This window comes from Mirounga leonina, unplaced genomic scaffold, assembly GCF_011800145.1.
Source record: "Mirounga leonina isolate KUSES-001 unplaced genomic scaffold, KU_Mleo_1.0 Mir_195, whole genome shotgun sequence".
NCBI classification, from domain to species: domain Eukaryota; kingdom Metazoa; phylum Chordata; class Mammalia; order Carnivora; family Phocidae; genus Mirounga; species Mirounga leonina.
In genome coordinates this window covers 12,756,044-12,774,860 of record NW_023270490.1, presented here as the reverse complement: position 1 = coordinate 12,774,860, position 18,817 = coordinate 12,756,044, and the positions used below count along the sequence as shown (strand labels likewise).

At 55.6% G+C, this 18,817-nt stretch overlaps 1 protein-coding gene across 1 annotated transcript in view; it reads right to left on the bottom strand.

The window, feature by feature from the left end:
* MYT1 (myelin transcription factor 1) overlaps positions 1-18,817 on the bottom strand; it is a 37,478-nt gene that overhangs the window by 1,789 nt on the left and 16,872 nt on the right. The window contains exons 10-19 of the mRNA XM_035025637.1: positions 17,890-18,014; positions 16,535-16,792; positions 13,633-13,787; positions 12,447-12,509; positions 12,267-12,335; positions 7,613-7,675; positions 7,114-7,197; positions 3,105-3,326; positions 1,944-2,035; positions 1,212-1,315 (exon numbers count right to left, since the gene is read on the bottom strand). Of these exons, the coding sequence (XP_034881528.1) occupies positions 1,212-1,315; positions 1,944-2,035; positions 3,105-3,326; positions 7,114-7,197; positions 7,613-7,675; positions 12,267-12,335; positions 12,447-12,509; positions 13,633-13,787; positions 16,535-16,792; positions 17,890-18,014 (1,235 nt within the window). The remainder of the gene's footprint in view (positions 1-1,211; positions 1,316-1,943; positions 2,036-3,104; positions 3,327-7,113; positions 7,198-7,612; positions 7,676-12,266; positions 12,336-12,446; positions 12,510-13,632; positions 13,788-16,534; positions 16,793-17,889; positions 18,015-18,817) is intronic.

Sequence of the window (18,817 nt, the reverse complement as noted above, 5' to 3'; positions counted from 1 at the left end):
AAAGAAAGAAAGAAAGAAAGAAAGAAAGAAAGAAAGAAAGAAAGAAAAAGGAAAAGAAAGAAAGGATTAAAAAAGAAAAGAAAAGACATCAGAGGTGCTGTCCCAAGGTTACTTCAGGAAGAGAGAGAGCAGTGAGAGACAGAGGGTGGTGGTTACCCAGTGATGTGTCTCGGCACCCAGAGATGCCCCAATACTCCTCTGCTTCTACTGCCTGTGAGCCTGGGGAAGATGGTGCATGGCAGACAAAGACCCTTCCTGATCTCTACGGGCGGATGCTATTTTTATCTAGGCTTCCAAGTCACAGGAGGTCAGCATAAAAGCCTCTTGGCCAATGGAAGAAGAGACAGCATAACAAGATACATGGGGCTCTAATATGTCACACTGCAGCCTCTGGGAAGGGCTACCTTCCCATCTGTCCTTTCTGCCCTCAGATCCTGCAGGGCCCAGTCACCTCCTTGTCCCTCTGTCCCTCCAGCCATAGGGGACAGAGCTATGTGTGGCCACTCCTTCTGTGCCCCAGCTCTTGCTCTGGCCCCTTACTCAACAGCTAAGGACAGGGCTTCTTTTCAAAATAAGACCCTCATTGCATTTTTTTTTCTGATGACCAGTGTTCATTTGGGGGAAATCAGAGAGATATGACACATATACTTAAAGTAATTTGTAACCCTATCACCCAACAATAGTGACTCTTTTGGGGTCAGACACTTTCCCATAGAAATGCGTTTATCTTACAACAACCTCACAGAGTTGATTCCTATTATCATCCCCATTCTACCAGTAAGGACATCAAGGTACAGACTGATAACAGGTTTGCCAGGTTACTAAGCTGCTATATGGCAGCTCTGGGGTAGAATCAGCCTCCCAGCCAGGTCCTCAGAACCTAGCCTGTGATCCTACTCCTACTGACAGGGCCAGCAGTCAACCCTGACGGGACCACTAACCCTGATGGGACCCCCAGCATGGGCACCCCAGGACCCCTACTGCTAGAAGAACTACCAAAGCTGGCAGGTGTGGCTTGTTCTGAGTGTCCCTGAGAGCTGCACTGTCAGCTCAGCCTAACAGCAACCTTGACGAGCTCAGCTCTCCTGCCTCATGGAAGAGGAGGCTGAGGACAAGGACCCCCTTGGGTTGGGTGGCAACACCACCCACCTGGGACTGCAGCTGCGCCACCCGCCTGGGACTGCACCTGGGACTACAGTTGTGCCACCCACCTGGGACTGCAGCTGCACCATGGCGGCCTCCATCTCAGAGTTGGACTCATTCAGGTCGCGAATCTCCTGGTTCAGCTGCTTGATCTCCTCATCATTCTCCAATACTGCTCCAGAGAAAAACCTTGGTTGTGGCTCTTGGCTTTATGCCCAGGCCAGCATGTGGGGGTGCAGTAGAGGCCTATTTTCTAGGTGGAACAAAGGACCCTTTCCAAACAGAGGTAACCGGCCTGGCATGCTAGGCAGCTCATATCCCACATGTCATGCTGGAAAAGTCGGGCTTGGAGACTAGTAGCCATATGCCTACATCTGCCTCCTGACCCTGGGTGATGGGTAGGAGGATATAAATCTCTCTGTCAGGTATTAATCGCTAAGATAAAGATGGAAGTTTTCCAGGTGGTGCTGAATTTCCTCAGCTTCCCTCTTCCTTGAAACTGAATTCACAACTCCACAAACCCCGAGAACATGGCTTCTGATGCCGCCTGCAGGGTTCTCTGATGCCAACACTTACCAATACCCAAGTTAGAGCAAGCATGGCCACTTGAGGGCCAGGAGCCCAGACTCCAGGCAACCAGGGGTTCAGAGCTGAGGCTGGGAGACCTGTCGGCTCAGGTCAGGGGTCTGTCTCCACCATGACTCACTCCAGGAGGGACTCTGGCTCCCTAACCCCTTCCACCAGCACTGCTCACTCACCCAGGTTACAGAGATCACTTGGAGGAACTACAGGAACCTTACCATCACTCGTCTTGAACTTCGTGCTGAGAACCTCATCCCCTGAGACTTTTCCCTTCTTTCCAGCAAAGGTTGCTCTGGGACAGCCGGATAAGCTGGAAGCAAAGGTCACACACCAAAAACCAGTCCAAAGTCACACACCAAGGGCCAGGCCAAGATGACACATCATAATGAAACCAAGTCCTCACTGGCTGGCAGCCTGGTAGGATCCTGGCTTGGAACTTTCTCATTTATCTCCTTTTGCTCCCTGTTCCCTGGCTCCAGCCCCCAGGCCTTTCCCAGCTCTGGCCACTGCCTTAAAGTTTCGTCCCCAGATGGTGTAGGGCCAGCGCCTTACCCCTTTCTCAGAGAGGCCTCCCTAACTCCTCCCTGCCACTATTCTCCCCACAGCATCCACCCCTTTGGCCATCCTAGGTACCTCACTCATTTGTTTGCTTATAGTCGGTGCCCCACCCGCCTGGCTCAGATCAACTCTTGTTCTCTGCTCTGTCTCAGGGCCTGGTATGTAGTGGACGCTCAGTAAAGGCTTGTGGAATGAATGAGCTAATTAATCTTGTAGGTGGAGAGACAAAGGCAGAACAAAAGAAAGACAAAGGTTTCTGAAGGACTGTGTGGTAACCCCCTGCACCTCGGCCAACATCTCAGCTGCCTGACACACAGAGGAAGAGAATGGGGGGATCCAAGGCCCCCCCATCCCTGGAGCAGGTATTGGGGGGCAAGCGAGAGCCCAGGCAGGGAGGGCTCTCGCCACCATGTCCCTTCCACAACAGGCAGAGGCCTAGACCCAAAAGTCAAAGAAGAGGCCCCAGAGGGAGGGGCAGGGCATGAGGTATGACAAAGCCTTTCATGAGAAGCTGGCAGCCTGTTTCCAGAATGCACACACCAGACTCAGGGCTCTGCTCACTCTTGCTGGAGGGACTCTACTGGGTTGTAGAAGGGGGCTCATGACAGTAGCCACATGGGGTGACACGTGTCACAAACACCATGATCTCGTCCCAACAGATTGTCTATGGCTTCCCCCAGTCGGCTACCATTCTGGGCCTTGCTTTTCCCTAGAGAAACTATAGGCCACGACTGAGCCCTAGTCTGGCCCTTCCTGAAGAGCCTTGCTCACGTGCCCAAGGCTGGGGTCCCGATGAAACACAGGGTGTGCAGGGCAGTTACCTCCTGTGGGTGAGGAAGCTACCGTTGGCGTGGCCAGAGCCATCACAGCCTGGAGTGGGGCAGGTAGGCCCCTCGTTCTTCAGAGATTTCCAGGAAAAGGGTGAGCCATTAAGGGAACCCTCTTTCTGCCTCCGTGCGGCCAGTGGGCAGCCAGATGCACTTCTGTGGGAGGCGTATTTGCCGCTGATGTGACCAAGCCCCACACAGCCTGGAACAGGGCACCTGGCACAAAGAGGTCAGAGGTGAGCACAGGGCACTGGAGGAGGGAGAAGAAGCCCAGAGACTCTCCCAAGCCAGACACTGAGACTGCTGGGGGCTCCTGGATAAACTCCCACTGTCCGAGTGATTCCTGAAGCCTTCCCAACCAGACACGAAGGCAGCAGAGATCATGTTCCCTCTCCAGCCACAGCCTCACGCCCCCTGCATCCCTGGAAGGTCAGCAGCTACCCTCTCTCTCCACCCCTCAGGAGCCATGATGCCCCTGGGCCCTGGGCTAGCTCTCTGGAGCCTCTGGGTCTACACCTAGACCTTGCTGCCACATCACGTCTACATCACCCCAGGAATGTGGAGGCCACACCCTGGGGATTGCACCAAGCAAAGTGCCGGGGGCCCTGGGGGTCACAGAAGGTCACAAGTGCACATGCAGCCATGCAGTGTGGGGACAGCAGAGGCCCCATCACCCCACAGCATCCCAAAATGAGACTGTCAAGGCATGATGTCCATAGATGTCCCAGCTTCGCCACATCTGAAATGTGTGTTCTGGAAGGAAGAACCCAGGCCACAGGGCTCATGCAAGAAAGATTCGGTTCAGACATTCCATTGTGCCTCCTGCCCGAGGCTGGCTTGGAATGGTATTTTCCTTTGTTCATGTTGTTCCAGGACAAGGAGAGAATCCCTTGAAGAAATAACACAAGCCCCAGGGACAGGTGAGGTAACTGGAGAAAGGTTCAGAGTGAATCCCCCTCATGCTGCCATTGGAATCCGTGCACCACAGAAAACCAGCTGATGCAGAGGGCTCTGGCCATCCACCTTCATGGCCTTCAGGACAGACCAGGACCAGGAACTCCCTGAGATACCTGAGCACCAACATTTCAGGATCATGGGATCTGAGCTCAGGACCACCTAGGAACCAACAACTGACCGAGGATGAGATCCTGCACCTGCAAGTTCTCAGTTTTCTCCCTCCAGCAAAAGAGACTCATATAATTTGCCATTCGTTTTTACCCACTTTTTAGGGGCTGCAGACCTGCCAAACACACAGTACCTTGAAAAGGGACATGTTGCCCCAGTTTAGGGAGAGGTCTCTGGGGTGGGGAAGTCAGAGGCAGGAAGTCTTTTGGAGGGCAAGGGCCGCCCGGGGGCTCCTGCTGCAGCAGGTGAGGGGACGGGGCCTTGCTGCCCAGCAGTTGCCCCCACACTATGGCCTTGCCCCCAAGGTGGCCACTGCAGACATTTTCCTAGCCTCCTTGGCCTGGATCCGTCCTCATTTGTCTCCTCCCTTGGTGCCCATCCCTCTCTCGTCTTTGTCCCACACACATGGGCCTCAGACATGCAGGATGGCCCTGAGCCGGTCCAAGGTCATCTCGGCAAGCAGTCCAGAGTGAAGATACTGCCATGGGCCCTGCAAGGAGCTTGGGGAGGATCCACTCTACGTCTGCCCCTCACACCTGGATACCGCCCAGCTGTGGGGTCCCATGGACACTGAAGCACATCTGAGCACCCAACAGAACAAGATCAAAAGACCAAATGAGAGGCAGCTCTTCACGGTTACAACACAGACTTGGATCTGAATTCCTTTTACTCACATTCTTTGCAAAACCCTAACCTTCCTCATCAGGAATGATTCCCTGGAATTTATTCATAGTGGGTATTTCAGACATGTGGACAGCAACACTGTTTTTCTTCCCCTCCACATCCAGTATCCAAATCTTCAGAGCTATCAGGTGACCTCACACTAAGATGTGTGTGGGGTGCCAAGTCAGTCAGCTTCTGTACCTCCCAGGTGAGCCAGTGGTGGGGCCGCCAGGACCCCAAGGTCAGAGGCGCATCTCTTTTGTCAGATGTCGGTGTGGCTGGAGACAGTGGTGGGGGTGGGGGGCTCTCCACAGGCGATGGGCGTTGAGCTCCTAACCCCCACACTGGAACATCCACAAACTTTTATGGCCAGTTATTTCATTTTGGCCAAAGGGATTTACCACAATCTACTGACATGACTTAATCTCAAATGGTGCAGACACAAGATGTCATAAAAGGGAACTCTTCCCCCACCAGCCTTCCACAATCACAGCGAGCAAGCACATGCTCACAAAATCCCGTCACTCGACAGGACCTGACGCACCGATTAAAGTTTCTGCTGTGGTCTGCACTTGTTGTTATAAATACAGTTGAAGTTTATGGCTGGGAAGGAGGCCCTATAAAATGGAGGTGCTGAATGGGCACCCCCCCCGCCCGCCTTGCCATGGAGCCATTAGGAACTTCATCCATCCTGTAAATGCTGACCTGCTTCTAAGTCATATTCTCCACTTGGCTGCAAAAATCTTGTTTTTTAAAAAGCGAAGTTGACAGCACATTAGGAGGAGGAAAACCATTTTTCCCAGTTAACTTGAAAAATGCTGATCTTGATTTTAATCATTTGCAAATGCAGCACAATTCACTTATCATAACCCTACAGCAGGATCCTTTCTAATCCATAGCAGCTTGTGTTTATATGGCTTCTCAGAAGGATAAATGTTCTTCCTCCATCCCAGCATTTAGTGGGCTGCATTCATGACACCAACATCCACATACTTTGCATTTTTGAGTTAGCATTCATTATAGTTTTACTGTAAAAACTAAATTAAATAAACAAGCCACAGCCTTTTTACACCAAACAGCTGGTGGGGCCAGCCCCTTGGAAGGATGTGATGCTGGTCAATCAGGTCTCTCCTCTGTAGCCAAGCAGATGTTTAGGTGCAGCTGGGGTGAGCTCCAAGGAGGAGCTACTGACTCCTGGTCCAGGTTGCTCCCCTCAGCAGGGGTGAGCATCCAGCTACTCTTGGCCCAAAGGCAACGCAATCAGGGCAGCTGGGCTTTCTGTGCACCTGCCTGGCCATGCCCTGACCAAGCCAGCCCCAAGGCCTGCACCACGACGCAGCCAGAACCCTTCCCTTCCACTCCTCAGCTGGCAAGGGGACCCAGTGCTCTGTTCACTGTCAGCTCTGAAAGTCCTGGGAAAATTGAATGGTGGGTCACTCTGTTTGCCCCTGTGGCCCAGTCTTGCCCCTACCGGCAAGGGGGGGGCTTCAGGGGGCAAGTTCCCTTCTGGAAGCATAAACTTGCAATGATGCAACCCCTACCAAGTGGCGCACTCACAGGGTCAGAGTTCACACACAATCCCCCTGATGACACGTTAGGCACCCCCATGAGATGGTCAGTGGTGGGTATCAAGGGCTTTGATCATGTAAAGCCCAGGATGTCCTTGCTCCTCCCCACAGCAGTGTCAAGGTCCCAGTTCAGAGTGACCCTCCTGGGTTCCCCCCTTCCATACCAGCTCCCTGCAAAGGTATGTGAGTGTGCAGACACACACAATTCAAAAACTGATCATCTTTCTAACCATCCTCTCCTCCTTGACTCCTGCACCTGTCCTTTCCCATCAGACCACAGCTGTGCAGGTTTCAATACCCATGAGCACCCTGGGGGGCTGCTCCATGCCCTGAGCCCTCACCCAGGTAACCCCCCAGGTGCATGGGCAGCGGGGCCCTTTGCCTCTCCTGGCCCCATCAAATACCCCCAGATCTGAGGAGCCCAGACGGAAGCCAGTGCCTCTGCGTGCTCTTGATACAACACACACAGCTCACAGCTTCACAGATGTCCACATGCACAGTAGGAGAACTTCGGTAAAAATGGGCATTGTCATTGACCAGCTGTGCTAATGAAAAAGGAGTCTAGAAGGAGCTTTCTAAAATTATAACATACAGGAACATCCCAATTCTGCAAAACAACCACAGGAGTCAGCAAGACCCCAACTTACTTCATCAGCTCGGGGTCTTCCTTGTCATCCTTGGTGGGTGTCACCCTGGCTCCACTTTTCTTGGCACGAGGGCAGCCTGACAAGCTAGTTTTGAAAAAGGAAGAAAAGCCACTGTGGTCCCAGAACGGCAACATCTCCCACCCATCTGCTCCACCCATCCCTTCCAGCTCTGTGGCCAGCCACCCCCAGGGGATCCCAAGGGAACTTCTGTCCTGGAGCACTCTCAAGGGCAGGAGGGCAACGGCAGGAGGTGTCACCACGAGCCCTTTAGGTCTGGTGGCAGAGGGCGACCTGATCGGGCTCAGGAACATCAATTCAGGTGACAGAGATGAACCAGGCTCCAGCTGCCGGCAACACTATTGTCTTGTTTGGAGACAGAGATGAACCAGGCTCCAGCTGCCGGCAACACTATTGTCTTGTTTGGAGCGCTGCAACTTTGTCTGAGGAAGAGACCCATCCCACTCCATCTGGCCTGGCACCCCGGGCTCGGCAGGCTCACCTTCGGTGGGAGGCGTAGTTCCCAGTTATGTGGCCAGAGCCGTCACAGCCGGGTGTGGGGCACCTGTGGAGGACAGCGGAGCTGGAACCAGAGCCAGGGAAGACACTTGACCAGAAAGGCCCCCTCGGTGCCCAGCCCCCAAGCGGGCCCACCCGCCTCCTCAGCACTGGTCTCAGAAATGGCGTGCGGTCCTGGCCAGCCTGCTGCCATGACGCCTGCCCTTCAGAACGTTGCCACCCGGTCTCCCCGGTGGGTCCAAGAAGGCCAAGACGAGTACATCTCCACTGCAGGAATCACGGGCTGCCATTTCAGCCTTCGACGGGGTTCTAGGCTGGACTAGAAGGTTCCAGAACACATATGGGCCTTTAAACAGCATTCAGAAAGGCAACCCTAACAGTTAAGATGGGCTCATCTTCCTTGACATGACTAGGAGGAAGAGGGGTTGTTTTCATGGAGGATTGCCACCATCTGAGCGAATGAACTGATGTCTACTGAGCACGCATGACACACCATCCACAGCGCCGTCACCTAGAGGTGGATTTCTCAGTGAGTGCAGAAGTCCCACAGCCAGAGGCTGTTCAGCGGTGGCAGGCACTGGCCAAGGGTGAGGAGGGGGACACAAACACAGAAGCCTAACTTGATGCGTCCAAAATGTTTGACAAACATATCCCATAGAAAGTGAAAATTACACTTTAATACAAAAGTATGGGTTTTCTTAAATTATTCTTCCCTGTATGTCCATGGCAGAAGAGCGAGTGAGTTCCTGCTGGTAGCAGAATGGGGAGGTGTGCCTGATTCTGCAGGTGGATCCACCAAAAATCTCCAGAGCAGGTCTGCCACTTTGTACCTTGTTCCATGGAAGGGCGCAGCTCCAACCCTGTGGGACCTAGCAGGACCTTGGTGTTTGCATCTGGGATCTCACAGAACACTCATCTGCGGGTTCTGGTTTCATCCTCACACAGAGAAGAAACCGTGGGAGCCGAGGCCCAAGAGGGTTATGGGGACTCACATCAGCTGAAACAGGACACGGGTCTCTGCCTCTCAGTCAGTGGAGTTCCCTAAGGCACTTAGGCTCCTGTGCTGTGCCCACAGCCCTTCCTCAGCAACCTCTTCCACCGGCCAGTGCAGCACCTGGCATTTGGAGCAGGAAGCCGGCACAGCCAAAGGACCCCCCCACAGCTCTTCGGCTGCCTCCTAGAACTCAGCAGGCCAGAACTGCCTCTTCCCATCAGAGGAAGCGCAAAGCTGGTGTGGCAACATGGGAGGGGTCAATGCCCATCCCACCAGCTTCTTCTCCAATCCCACTGTCTTTCTCAAGGCATCCCATTCATCCCTGTCCTGCAGGCCACACGTGGGAAGCCTCCCTGGGCTGACAGCAGGCCCACCAGTCCAATCGCCCTCCTGTCGGATTTAGGGATAACTCAAACCCTATGAGATTATGATGGCTCCTACTCTGGTCATGTGTGGTCACATTTCAACCCACACACGTCTAGGGCAAGAAGCTTTTTGCATTTTAATAGAAACCACACACCACCTCCATCTACGTGAGCTTCACTCCTTTCACAAAAACCCCCAACCCGTACAAAGGTCCTGCTGGGACACTCTGTGCCTCTGCATCATCCAAGGTCCCAGGGTGTGAGCTGCAGTGGTTGGCCCCTTGCTGTGGGCACCAAGTCCTTCAGGCATGTCATGGTATGCCCTCACGCTACTCTCCGCTGAGGCCAAGGCCCCGTTGATGCCTCCCTGCACCCTCCTCAGCTCAGAGTGCCCTGCCAAGCGTTCTCATGGCCCGCGCTAGCAGGAGCCCTGTTCCTGCTCTCTGGAAGGCTAAGTGCAGAGACTGAGGAGGGTGCTTCTCCTTCCTGGGTTTGCAGGTGCTCGGGTGGCCGCCTGGGGCTCCACTCTTTCTCGGCTTCGGGAAAACATGGCAGAACTCAAGCTCAGTGCTGCAGGTGGTGGGCAGGGCATCAGCAGCCCCAGGCCTCGATGCCAGTAAGTGCAGGTCTGGTCTCTGGTGCAGCCCCCGTGGCACCTGTGAGTAAGGCTGGCAGGAGAGAGCATGTACATGGGGATGGTCCCTGCCAGGTCCCAGCACAAGGGGGCCCACTGAGGCACACCTTCTCCAGACCAGGGGCGGCGGGGGCGGGGGGCATATGCACTCCTTGCTGAGGCCCAATTCAATGGCTTTTCCCAAAAGGCGTGGCCAGTAGAAAATGATGTTCATGTGGCTAGAGAAGCAGGTATCCATGCTGGGCACTGGCTGTGTCAGCCACTCTCATGCCCCTGAGGACCCACAGGATCAGTTGCAGGAACCCCACCATCTGCTTCTGAGTGCATTGTCTGGGCAAGAGGAAGAATCCTGTGTCTAAAGGACACACTATAGCTTGATAGCGCACACCAGGTCTCGTCTCAGAGCCCCATCCCTGTCCCATGGTGAGGAGGCCACCCCCACCTGTCAGAGCCCCCATCACACCACTTGCAGGGTACGCACCCTGCACCTCAACTCCCCACACACAGACTGGGCTGAGTGGCCCAAGGCAGCTGTGTCCCCAGCCCCTGACCACACTGGGCACTTGGTAGGGAAGAGCAAATGCCCTTGGGATTCGATTAAAGCACAGAAAACACATGATCTGAGGCTGTCACTGCACCCAGTTGTTGATAGGGAGGCCATCAAAGGAGCCCCATTTGCAAGGCAGTGATGTAGGTGTCTTTTCCTCTCTGGGGACAGGTCACCTTCCCCCATCACCGCCACAAGGCTGGTCAGGAGCAGCCTCTGCAAGATGCCCACTGGACAGGAGGAGGGAGGAAGAAGAGGGAAGCACCAGCACGCCAGGACCATCTTGGAGGCCTGCCCGCATCACCCCCAGCCCTCGCTGTGGCCCGAGAGGACAGAGTTGACTCCCACAGAAAGAGCTCTGGGGCCAGAGAAGAGCTTGGGGGGAGTCAGGGCACCTTCCCAGACCTTGCCAAAGCTGATGAGTGACTTGTTTCCACACAAGACCTTCTGTTGCTATTTCTAAACAAGTTTGGGTTAAGGTTCCTCACAGGCTCTTTGTCGTAGACGAGCACTAACGCTCCCAGATGGCCATGTTTCCAGACCCAGACCAGGCCCTGAGCCCCTGCTCTGCAGGAAGAAAGGTCTGAGAGCTCTAAAATCATTCTGGCCCTCAAACTGGAAAACCATGAAAACTAATTACAGTTAAAATGCAAGTTGAATTGGGAAAGGAAATAGGAAAAAAAAACATGGGAAAGACGTTAGGAGAAGAGAGGAAGGAAAGGGAGGGGAGGTGGATGAAGAGGGTCCTGAGCCTGCAGGACCGATGGTTTCAACTTGTTGTCTGGGGCTGGACCCGGGAGTGGATGAGTGAGCATGTGAATCTGCCATGATGAGCTGAGCCTCAGAAAATGTTCACGTTAAAGCTGTTAGCTCTTAGGACGATTCTCGTGGTGGACCTTGCCCAGAACAGAGGGCCCCATTGGTAACAAGGGGCAATGACACGCTTCTGGCTGCTGGGACCAGAACAGCCTCCCCAGAGTGACAAAGAGGAGGCTGGCAGGATGGGGGCACTCTAGAGATCTAGAGCTTTCTGCCCTGTTTCTAAATCAGCTCAGGCCCCTTGGAAGCCTTTGGCAGCAACAGCTCCTCATCTTAGAGGCCCTAGGGCCCCGGCTCCTATCTGGCCCCAGACGGAATGAGCCTAGATTCAGTGGCACCCGATATGAAGGCTCAAGGGAGGGACGAACACCCCTGGAGAGGGAGTGAGCTGAGAGGACAAGAGTAGGACCTCCTTCCTGAGCCTCTGCTCAGCCTGGGAGCCCAGGATCAGCACTGCATGGCTCAGGGTCACAGTGGCTCAACTGAATGCATAAAAACCAAAGGCAATGACAGTCCCCAACTCCAGCCCCAAGAGGACACTGATAACCTGGGAAACCTCTGGGTGCTTCCATCACATTTGAGCAGGGCAGTCAAGCAGGCTAGTTGGTGCCCACAAGGTCTGGCCTGCCTGTGTGTTAGGGACAGGGAGGAAAAGCAGAAAGAGGGGATGCTCAGCAAGGAGAAGGGGATGAGCATGGAGAGGCATATCTGGGAGGATCACCAGGGGCCAAGACAGAAGCAGCTGCAGGGGTCGTAGGAGAAGGGCAGGGCAAAGAGTTTTCTCTTGCATCATCAGCACCCAGATCCCTTAGCAAGAGCCGCGCAGCCTGAAGCCCGCTGAGCCACAGCAAGACTTAGACGCCAAGGCCAGCTCTGGGCTTCTCCCACACCGCAAGGGCAGTGACAGAAGCAGGCCCAGACAACCCCATACTGGGTCCTCGGGAGAGGGAGGGTGGGCTGGGCCATCAGGAGCTGGAGGCAGGTCCTCCGGCCCTCTGTCCTCAGAGCAGTCGGCAGGGCCAAGGGCAGCACAGGGGCCTGCAGCAAGGGACAGGCAGACAGCAACACTCAGAGCAGAGACACACAGGCGGCGGCAGCAGGAGCCCCCGGCAAGCAGGTCGGCCCCTCCATGGCCTGTCTCTCTGCCCCATCCTGCTGGGAGGGGCTCCCCTGGGGCTGGAGCCCTGGAGAAGGCCGACTTTGGCTGGGGCCTCATGGAAGGAGAGAACAGAGCAAGGGAGCCACCCAAGAGACGGGAGGCCAGGAGGGCAGACATACTTGAGGTCAGCAGAATGGGCAGCCATGAGGTTTCTGAGGCTCTTGTCAGCAAGAGGGCAACCAGAGAGGCTGAAAGAGAAGAGATGGGACACTGGGGTGAGCCAGAGGGGGAGCAGAGGAGGGGAGGGGAAGACCCACCACGCAGCACCCAGGCCAGGCTGGACCCGAGCAGGGACGAACCTGCGGTGAGAGGCATAGTTCCCGGTGATGTGGCCACTGCCATCACAGCCAGGGGTGGGGCAGCTGAACAAAGGAAAAAGAGTGTCAGAACAGAACAGAGAGCAAGGCACACCTGCCAGGCCTGCCCCCCGGGCGGAGCCCACTCGGGGAGAGTGGCCGACACTTGTTCTTGACTCACCCACGAGCCAAGGGGCGACTCCCCCCCTCGGTCCTCGGACTGCAAGCTTCTCCCACACAACTTAACTCAAGGAGGAAAAAGGAACCGAATTCAAGCTCAGCTTGAAGCTAGGATGCCTCTGCATGCACACGTGTGTGCCTCTGCATGAACGTGTAGGCCGGCGGTTCTTTCCTAAAGCGGCATGACCCTCCCTGAGGACAAGGTCCCAGACCAGAGCCTGGGAAGAGTCAGCTACAAGTTTGGTTCATAGCAAGGAGAAGAGGAACCCCAGGGGCAAACTGAGCACAGGGGAAGGCTGGGTCCCCGGCGGCACAGATGCCAGCTCCCACAGTCCTGTAGAAGACGGGCTTCTCCAAGAGCGGTTGACTCGCCCTGTCAGGTCCCAAGAGCCTCCGCTGCTCTGGGCTCTGCACTTTGGATCCCCAGAAATCCCGCAAGGGGCTGCTATTATCTCAAGCTTGAAAGTGTCAAGAGCCGACAGGGCAAGGCTGTGGGGTGGCATCCAACCATAGGGTGACTCCTATCTACCAGCAGCTTCCCCAGTCTGCAATGGCATCTGCTTGGACCCCGTGAAGACCAGCTCAAAGGGGCTAGCTGGGCTGCCAGAGCCGAGGGCACTGAGTCCTAAAGCAGAGTGCACGTTAGGCCTGGGCTCTGTAAGCCAGGGCAGATGGCTGTGGCTCGGGAGAGGGTCAGCTTCCCTTGGCCCTCGTCTTGCTCTTTGGGCCCGAACAGCAGCTCTTCCTTACTCTTACACTTTAGAAGTTTGTGTTAGATCCAAGTGCAGCGCAGAGATGACGGAAAACCTGTCACCCATTGCCAGGCTCAAGAGGGTCGTTGTGCAGGACGCCCAACCTCTCCGGCCAAGAGGATGGTCGGAGCTAAGCTGGGGCAGGGACAAGGCCTGGGGCTGAGCAGATCCGGTCATTAGGGACTCAGACCAGGGCACGCTTTCTTCCAGACAATGAAGGTTCTCGGGGACTCCTCTTGGTCCAGGTGGGGACTTACGTGAGCAGCTCCTTCTTTATTTCCTTGGAGAGAAACTTCATCTTAAAGTTGGTCAGGGTAACTTCCCCAGGATACTTCCGCTCCTCAAAACTCTCTTCCGACACTTCCTGGTCATCTGCTTCAGAAGAAGCAAAAGAATGGGCTGCTGGCTCTGACTGCAAAAAACCAGCAGGGAGACGTTTTAACCAGCTGGCGGGGGGCCGGGCGCCCGACCCGGGGGCTGAGGGAGAGGGACCCTTCAAACAGTGTTCGCAGAGACATTTTCTGGAGTCTCCTGCCTTCTGGATGAGGGAGGAAGCCTTACCCCCCAAAAAAGAAAGCACAGAAGACAGCACCCCTGAGGGGCTAGAGCGCTCCCCCACCTCGGCCAGAGCTGCTCAGCTGCCTCAGGGATGAGCAGGCCTGGATGCTGCCCAGTGCGGCCAGCTGCGCCACCCTCCCACGGCCTCGGGCGTGTGGGTCACCTCCACCTAACCGCCGCTGGGCCACCTTCTAGACACAAGAACCTACACAGAGTGCAGCTCCTTGGGGCTCAACAGACAGTAGCACCAAACAAGTGTTTGTTGAGATGCTATGACGAGGAGAACACAAGGCGAGCAATAGCATACAAAATGTGACCTTGTGACCCCCTGTACCTTCCCAGCCAGCGCCAGGCCCCGACCACAGCAGGCCCTTCATAAGCTCAAGTTCTAGGTCTGGAGGGGATCGGTAACCAGCAGAGGGCAGGACACTATGGACACAGGGTTGAATAAGGGCAAAAGTAGAGAAGGTCAACACCCTGCAAGTGGGTCTGTGCTCGTTCCTGGTCCAAATCCCAGTGCTGGCATGTGTGTGTGTCTCAGGCAAGGTGTTCAACCTCTCCGGGCCCAGATGGTACACTTTCAAACTTGAGATACTAGCAGCCCCTTGCGGGATTTCTGGGGATCCAAAGTGCAGAGCCCAGAGCAGCGGAGGCTCTTGGGACCTGACCGTGAATCTCGTCAGTGTCAGGGGGGTGCAATTCCTGGCACGGATACACTGATAACGATCACTACACGAGGCACGGGGAAGCGGGTCCTTCCCCTGAGCAAGCTGGCCTTAGCTGGGTCCTCAGGGTAGATGGCAGCTTCCCAGAAACACAGGGAGGAGGCTGTTCCAGGGCAGGGAGAGCAACTCAGAGGCCCATGGACACCGCCCTGACTGCTGCCAGAGGCTGGGATGGGAGGTGAGGCTAAGGGTGAGGGCGCAGCCTTACACAGGATGGATCAAGGAGCCTCAGGCGGAGCTAGAGAGTCTGAGTCAGGGGTCCAGGGCCATGGTAGAGGGGCCAGGAATGCCTGGATGAGGGAGGCATTTCTGGGGGTGACCCACCTGTGCCCAGAAGGGGGCTGGAGGAGAGGAAGGGACTGGGAGTGAGCTGAGGCTCTAAGGTGGAGAATGACGGTGGGGAGGAGTATGGGGGCAGGCTTCTGTGGGCAAGGACCTCAGGACCTCTGAGACTGATGACATGAGTCTTGGGGTGCTCAGAGGGTGTGTGAAAGGAGAAGGGGAGGGGCAAGGCAGCCACGGATGTCAGCCTGAGCTGGGGGTCATGGAAAGGGGCAGGGAGGGGCCAAGCGAGGGGCTGCAGTCACCAGGAAGGGGGCTTAAACCTGGGGGCAGGACTGGAACAAGGTAAGAGCAGACTATACTGGTAGCTCCCCCATAAGAGGGCCCCACCTGGCCTCAGACTGGGCTCCCAGTGACCAGGGAGAAAACCACCGACACGGTCCCAGGAGACCATGTCCCAGGCCAGCCCCTTCCACTCAGGGCTCAGTCTGAGAGGTGTCCCCCTTCTGGGGCCTAACCCTAAGTTATAGCCCCACCACTGTGCCAAGGGACCTCAGCCCAGGGCCCAGTCTGCTCCTCCATAACGTGGAGATACATGTGAGGTATGTAGAGGGAGCTGGGGGAGGGAGGGTTGAACTGCAGGATGGTAGTTTCCCAGAGAGGGATCTTCCACAGGGACCGTCCCCCCTGCCCTTCTGGGGTTGGTGGGTGGGGTGCTGGCAGGGATGGGGAGGGAGAAGGGAGGGGACCTGCAGGCCCGCCCACACTGTGTGGAGGCTCCCCAGAGTCTGCCATCTCACAGCTGGGCTCTGCTACTCGGGATGCACACCTCTGTGGGGAAGAGCCTTCAACCCGTCCCACTCTCAGGAGGGTAGAGTGGTTAGAAAGGGATGTCCCCCTGTCCCCAGACTGCAGCTCTGACAAAGACATCTGGCTTGTTGCTCTTTACCAGGTGGTGCTGGTCTTGGGACTCAGGCCACTGCCCACCACAGGGGGTCCTCTGTCCAAGGAGCCAGCTGGCTGGGTTGTCCTGTGGATGGTGAGCAGGGACTGCTGCCAGAACTCAGGGTATCCCTATCTGGACAGCAGGTTGCAGGGAGGCCACAAAACCCAGGAATTTGGAACCATTCCCAAATATTTCCCATGGGATGTGAAAGAAGCCCTCCTTCTCCCCATGCTTTCCAAGGGCCCACAATGGTGATGATCACCGAATCCACGGAAGCGAGAAGACAACTTCTCTCTTAGACGGGACAAGACCACAGCATGGCCGAGGGTGAAAAACGCCCCAGGAGGGCAGGCCAACTCCTAGCTTCCTAGAGGTAGCAAGGCCCCATGCGGGCAGGGGCAGGAGTATGAGTAGAGAAGGTCAACAGGGAGGAGGCTGTTCCAGGGCAGGGAGAGCAACTCAGAGGCCCATGGACATTGCCCTGACTGCTGCCAGAGGCTGGGATGGGAGGTGAGGCTAAGGGTGAGGGCGCAGCCTTACACAGGATGGATCAAGGAGCCTCAGGCGGAGCTAGAGAGTCTGAGTCAGGAGAAGCTCTTCCTGGAGAAGCAAGCACTTTTCACACCAGCCCTCAGGCCCCACACCCACCTCCTCGGGCTCCTCCTCTCGTTGGCGGCTGGGCTTGGTGTAGTCCAGAGGTCGATCCCACTCGTCCTGGCGGGAAGCCTGGCTCGACTGGGGCGAGGTCATGGAGCTGCTCGGGGCGCTGGTGCCGCTCTGGCGCTGGGAGGCTTCGGGAGACTTCACACCAGGGCTGCTGCTGCTGGGGAAAGCGCTTTCTCGCTTGCGGTGTTTGTGCATGCTCAAGTCCAGGGTTCCATTCTCATCCACCTCAATGTCCGCAGCCTGCAATTGTGGAGGCAAGAATCCACGCTAGCGATTTCACCCTTTCCCAGGTGTGCCTTCTGGAACATTAAATCAGCATTACAGAAAGCCCAGAACAGTGTTTCCCTTGGAAGGAAGCAGAGCCAAACAAGAATAGAAGAACCTCTGAGAAGCAAGAATCTTGACTTGCCACTTCCTGAAATTCACGTGGAGAGCCTCCATTCTCTCTCAGGTCTTGCGAACATCACAAAACCTTGAGACAGGCTGACCATGATCACACAAGGACATGTACTCGACCCTCAGATTCAGGGGAAGATGAGGTCACATGTGTGTGCAATGACCCTCAGACTCAGGGGACCACATGGGGACGTGTGTGGGCATGACCCTCAGACTCAGGGGAACGCGTGGGAACGTGTGTGGGCATGACCCTCAGACTCAGGGGAACACATGGGAACGTGTGTGGGCATGACCCTCAGACTCAGGGGAACGCGTGGGAACATGTGTGGGCATGACCCTCAGACTCAGGGGAACACATGGGAACGTGTGTGGGCATGACCCTCAGACTCAGGGAAACACGTGGGAACGTGTGTGGGCATGACCTTCAGACTCAGGGGAAGATGAGGTCACACGTGTGGGCATGACCCTCAGACTCAGGGGACCTCATGGGAACGTGTGTGGGCATGACCCTCAGACTCAGGGGACCGCATGGGAACGTGCGTGGGCATGACCCTCAGACTCAGGGGACCGCATGGGAACGTGTGTGGGCATGACCCTCAGACTCAGGGGAAGATGAGGTCACACGTGTGTGCAATGACCCTCAGACTCAGGGGAACACAAGGAAACCCGACCCTCAGACTTAGGAGAACATGAAGGAATATGTGTGTGCATAGCCATTCGGTCCTCCTTAGGCACAGCACACAGAGCTCTCAGAGGGGACTCATCCAACCTCTCTGGTCATCGTGAGCCACTACCAGGAGGAAGAAAAGGTAAGAATGATAATTGCCAAGTGGACACTGAGTGTCCCTAAGTGCATTTCATGCAGGGGCATGTGGTCCTGACTGCAAGTCCCACCAGCCTGTCTCTGCCTCAGAGGGGCTCCTTGTAGGGGACCCACCAACCTTGCTGGGCAGGTCCTGTGGCTTCGTGCTGAGGTTCTCGGGCATTTCCCAGCAGCGCGTGGAGAGGTTCAGGATGGCTGTGGCGGCCATGTGTGCAGCCTCGGCATCATGCGCGTAGTCGAAGCCTGCAGAGGAGGATGAAGCGCAGGGGCTGTGCCTGGGGGAAGAGGCCTTTGGGAAAGGTTTGGCTGCAAAAAGGGAACAACACCAGGCTGATACACAACTTGAATGGGAAGTGGCCACACAGACACAGTGGGGAACTTTGGATGCCTGGGAGTGCACAGGGCACAGCTATATGGAGGGTGGGCTAGGGGCAGGGTCATTCATCCCAGTCACAGGTACCCACAGCACACTCCTACTCACCCTCTCATAGGGCATTCAGGAGGCCATTTCTGGCTCATTTAAAATTTGGGCAGAGACCAGAGAGCAAAACCCTCCAAAGATATTCCAGCATCTCTGATATATCAAGCAAATACAAGTTGTCTATTGGTGAATGCTAACTGAGAGAGTAAAGAATTCTGTAAATAGGAGTGGGTGGAATATTATTCAAGTAGGAAAGTTTTTGTCACAACATCTCAAAAGGCTACTTTTGGTGTCCCCATAATACCACTTCAATAAAGTCATGTTATTATTCAAACAAACATGACCAATGAAGGCACAAAAAGTTATCTTTCTAGGAATTATATTGTAGTCATAAACTAACTCTCAGGCATGACATTTCTGATATCACAGTATCACCAGTAAATCTCCAGATCTACAAAGAGCTCCTTGTGAGTGTTACGTAGTGCCCATGCATAATGGCACCGAACAAGTGGGGCAGATGTCCACACTACAGCTGACCATCACAGAAGCCTGTCCACACCTGTGGGCGCCGTTCTCCACCTGGCTGGTCTTCCTGCCCTGACCCCTGTGCTGTCCTCCCAGCCTC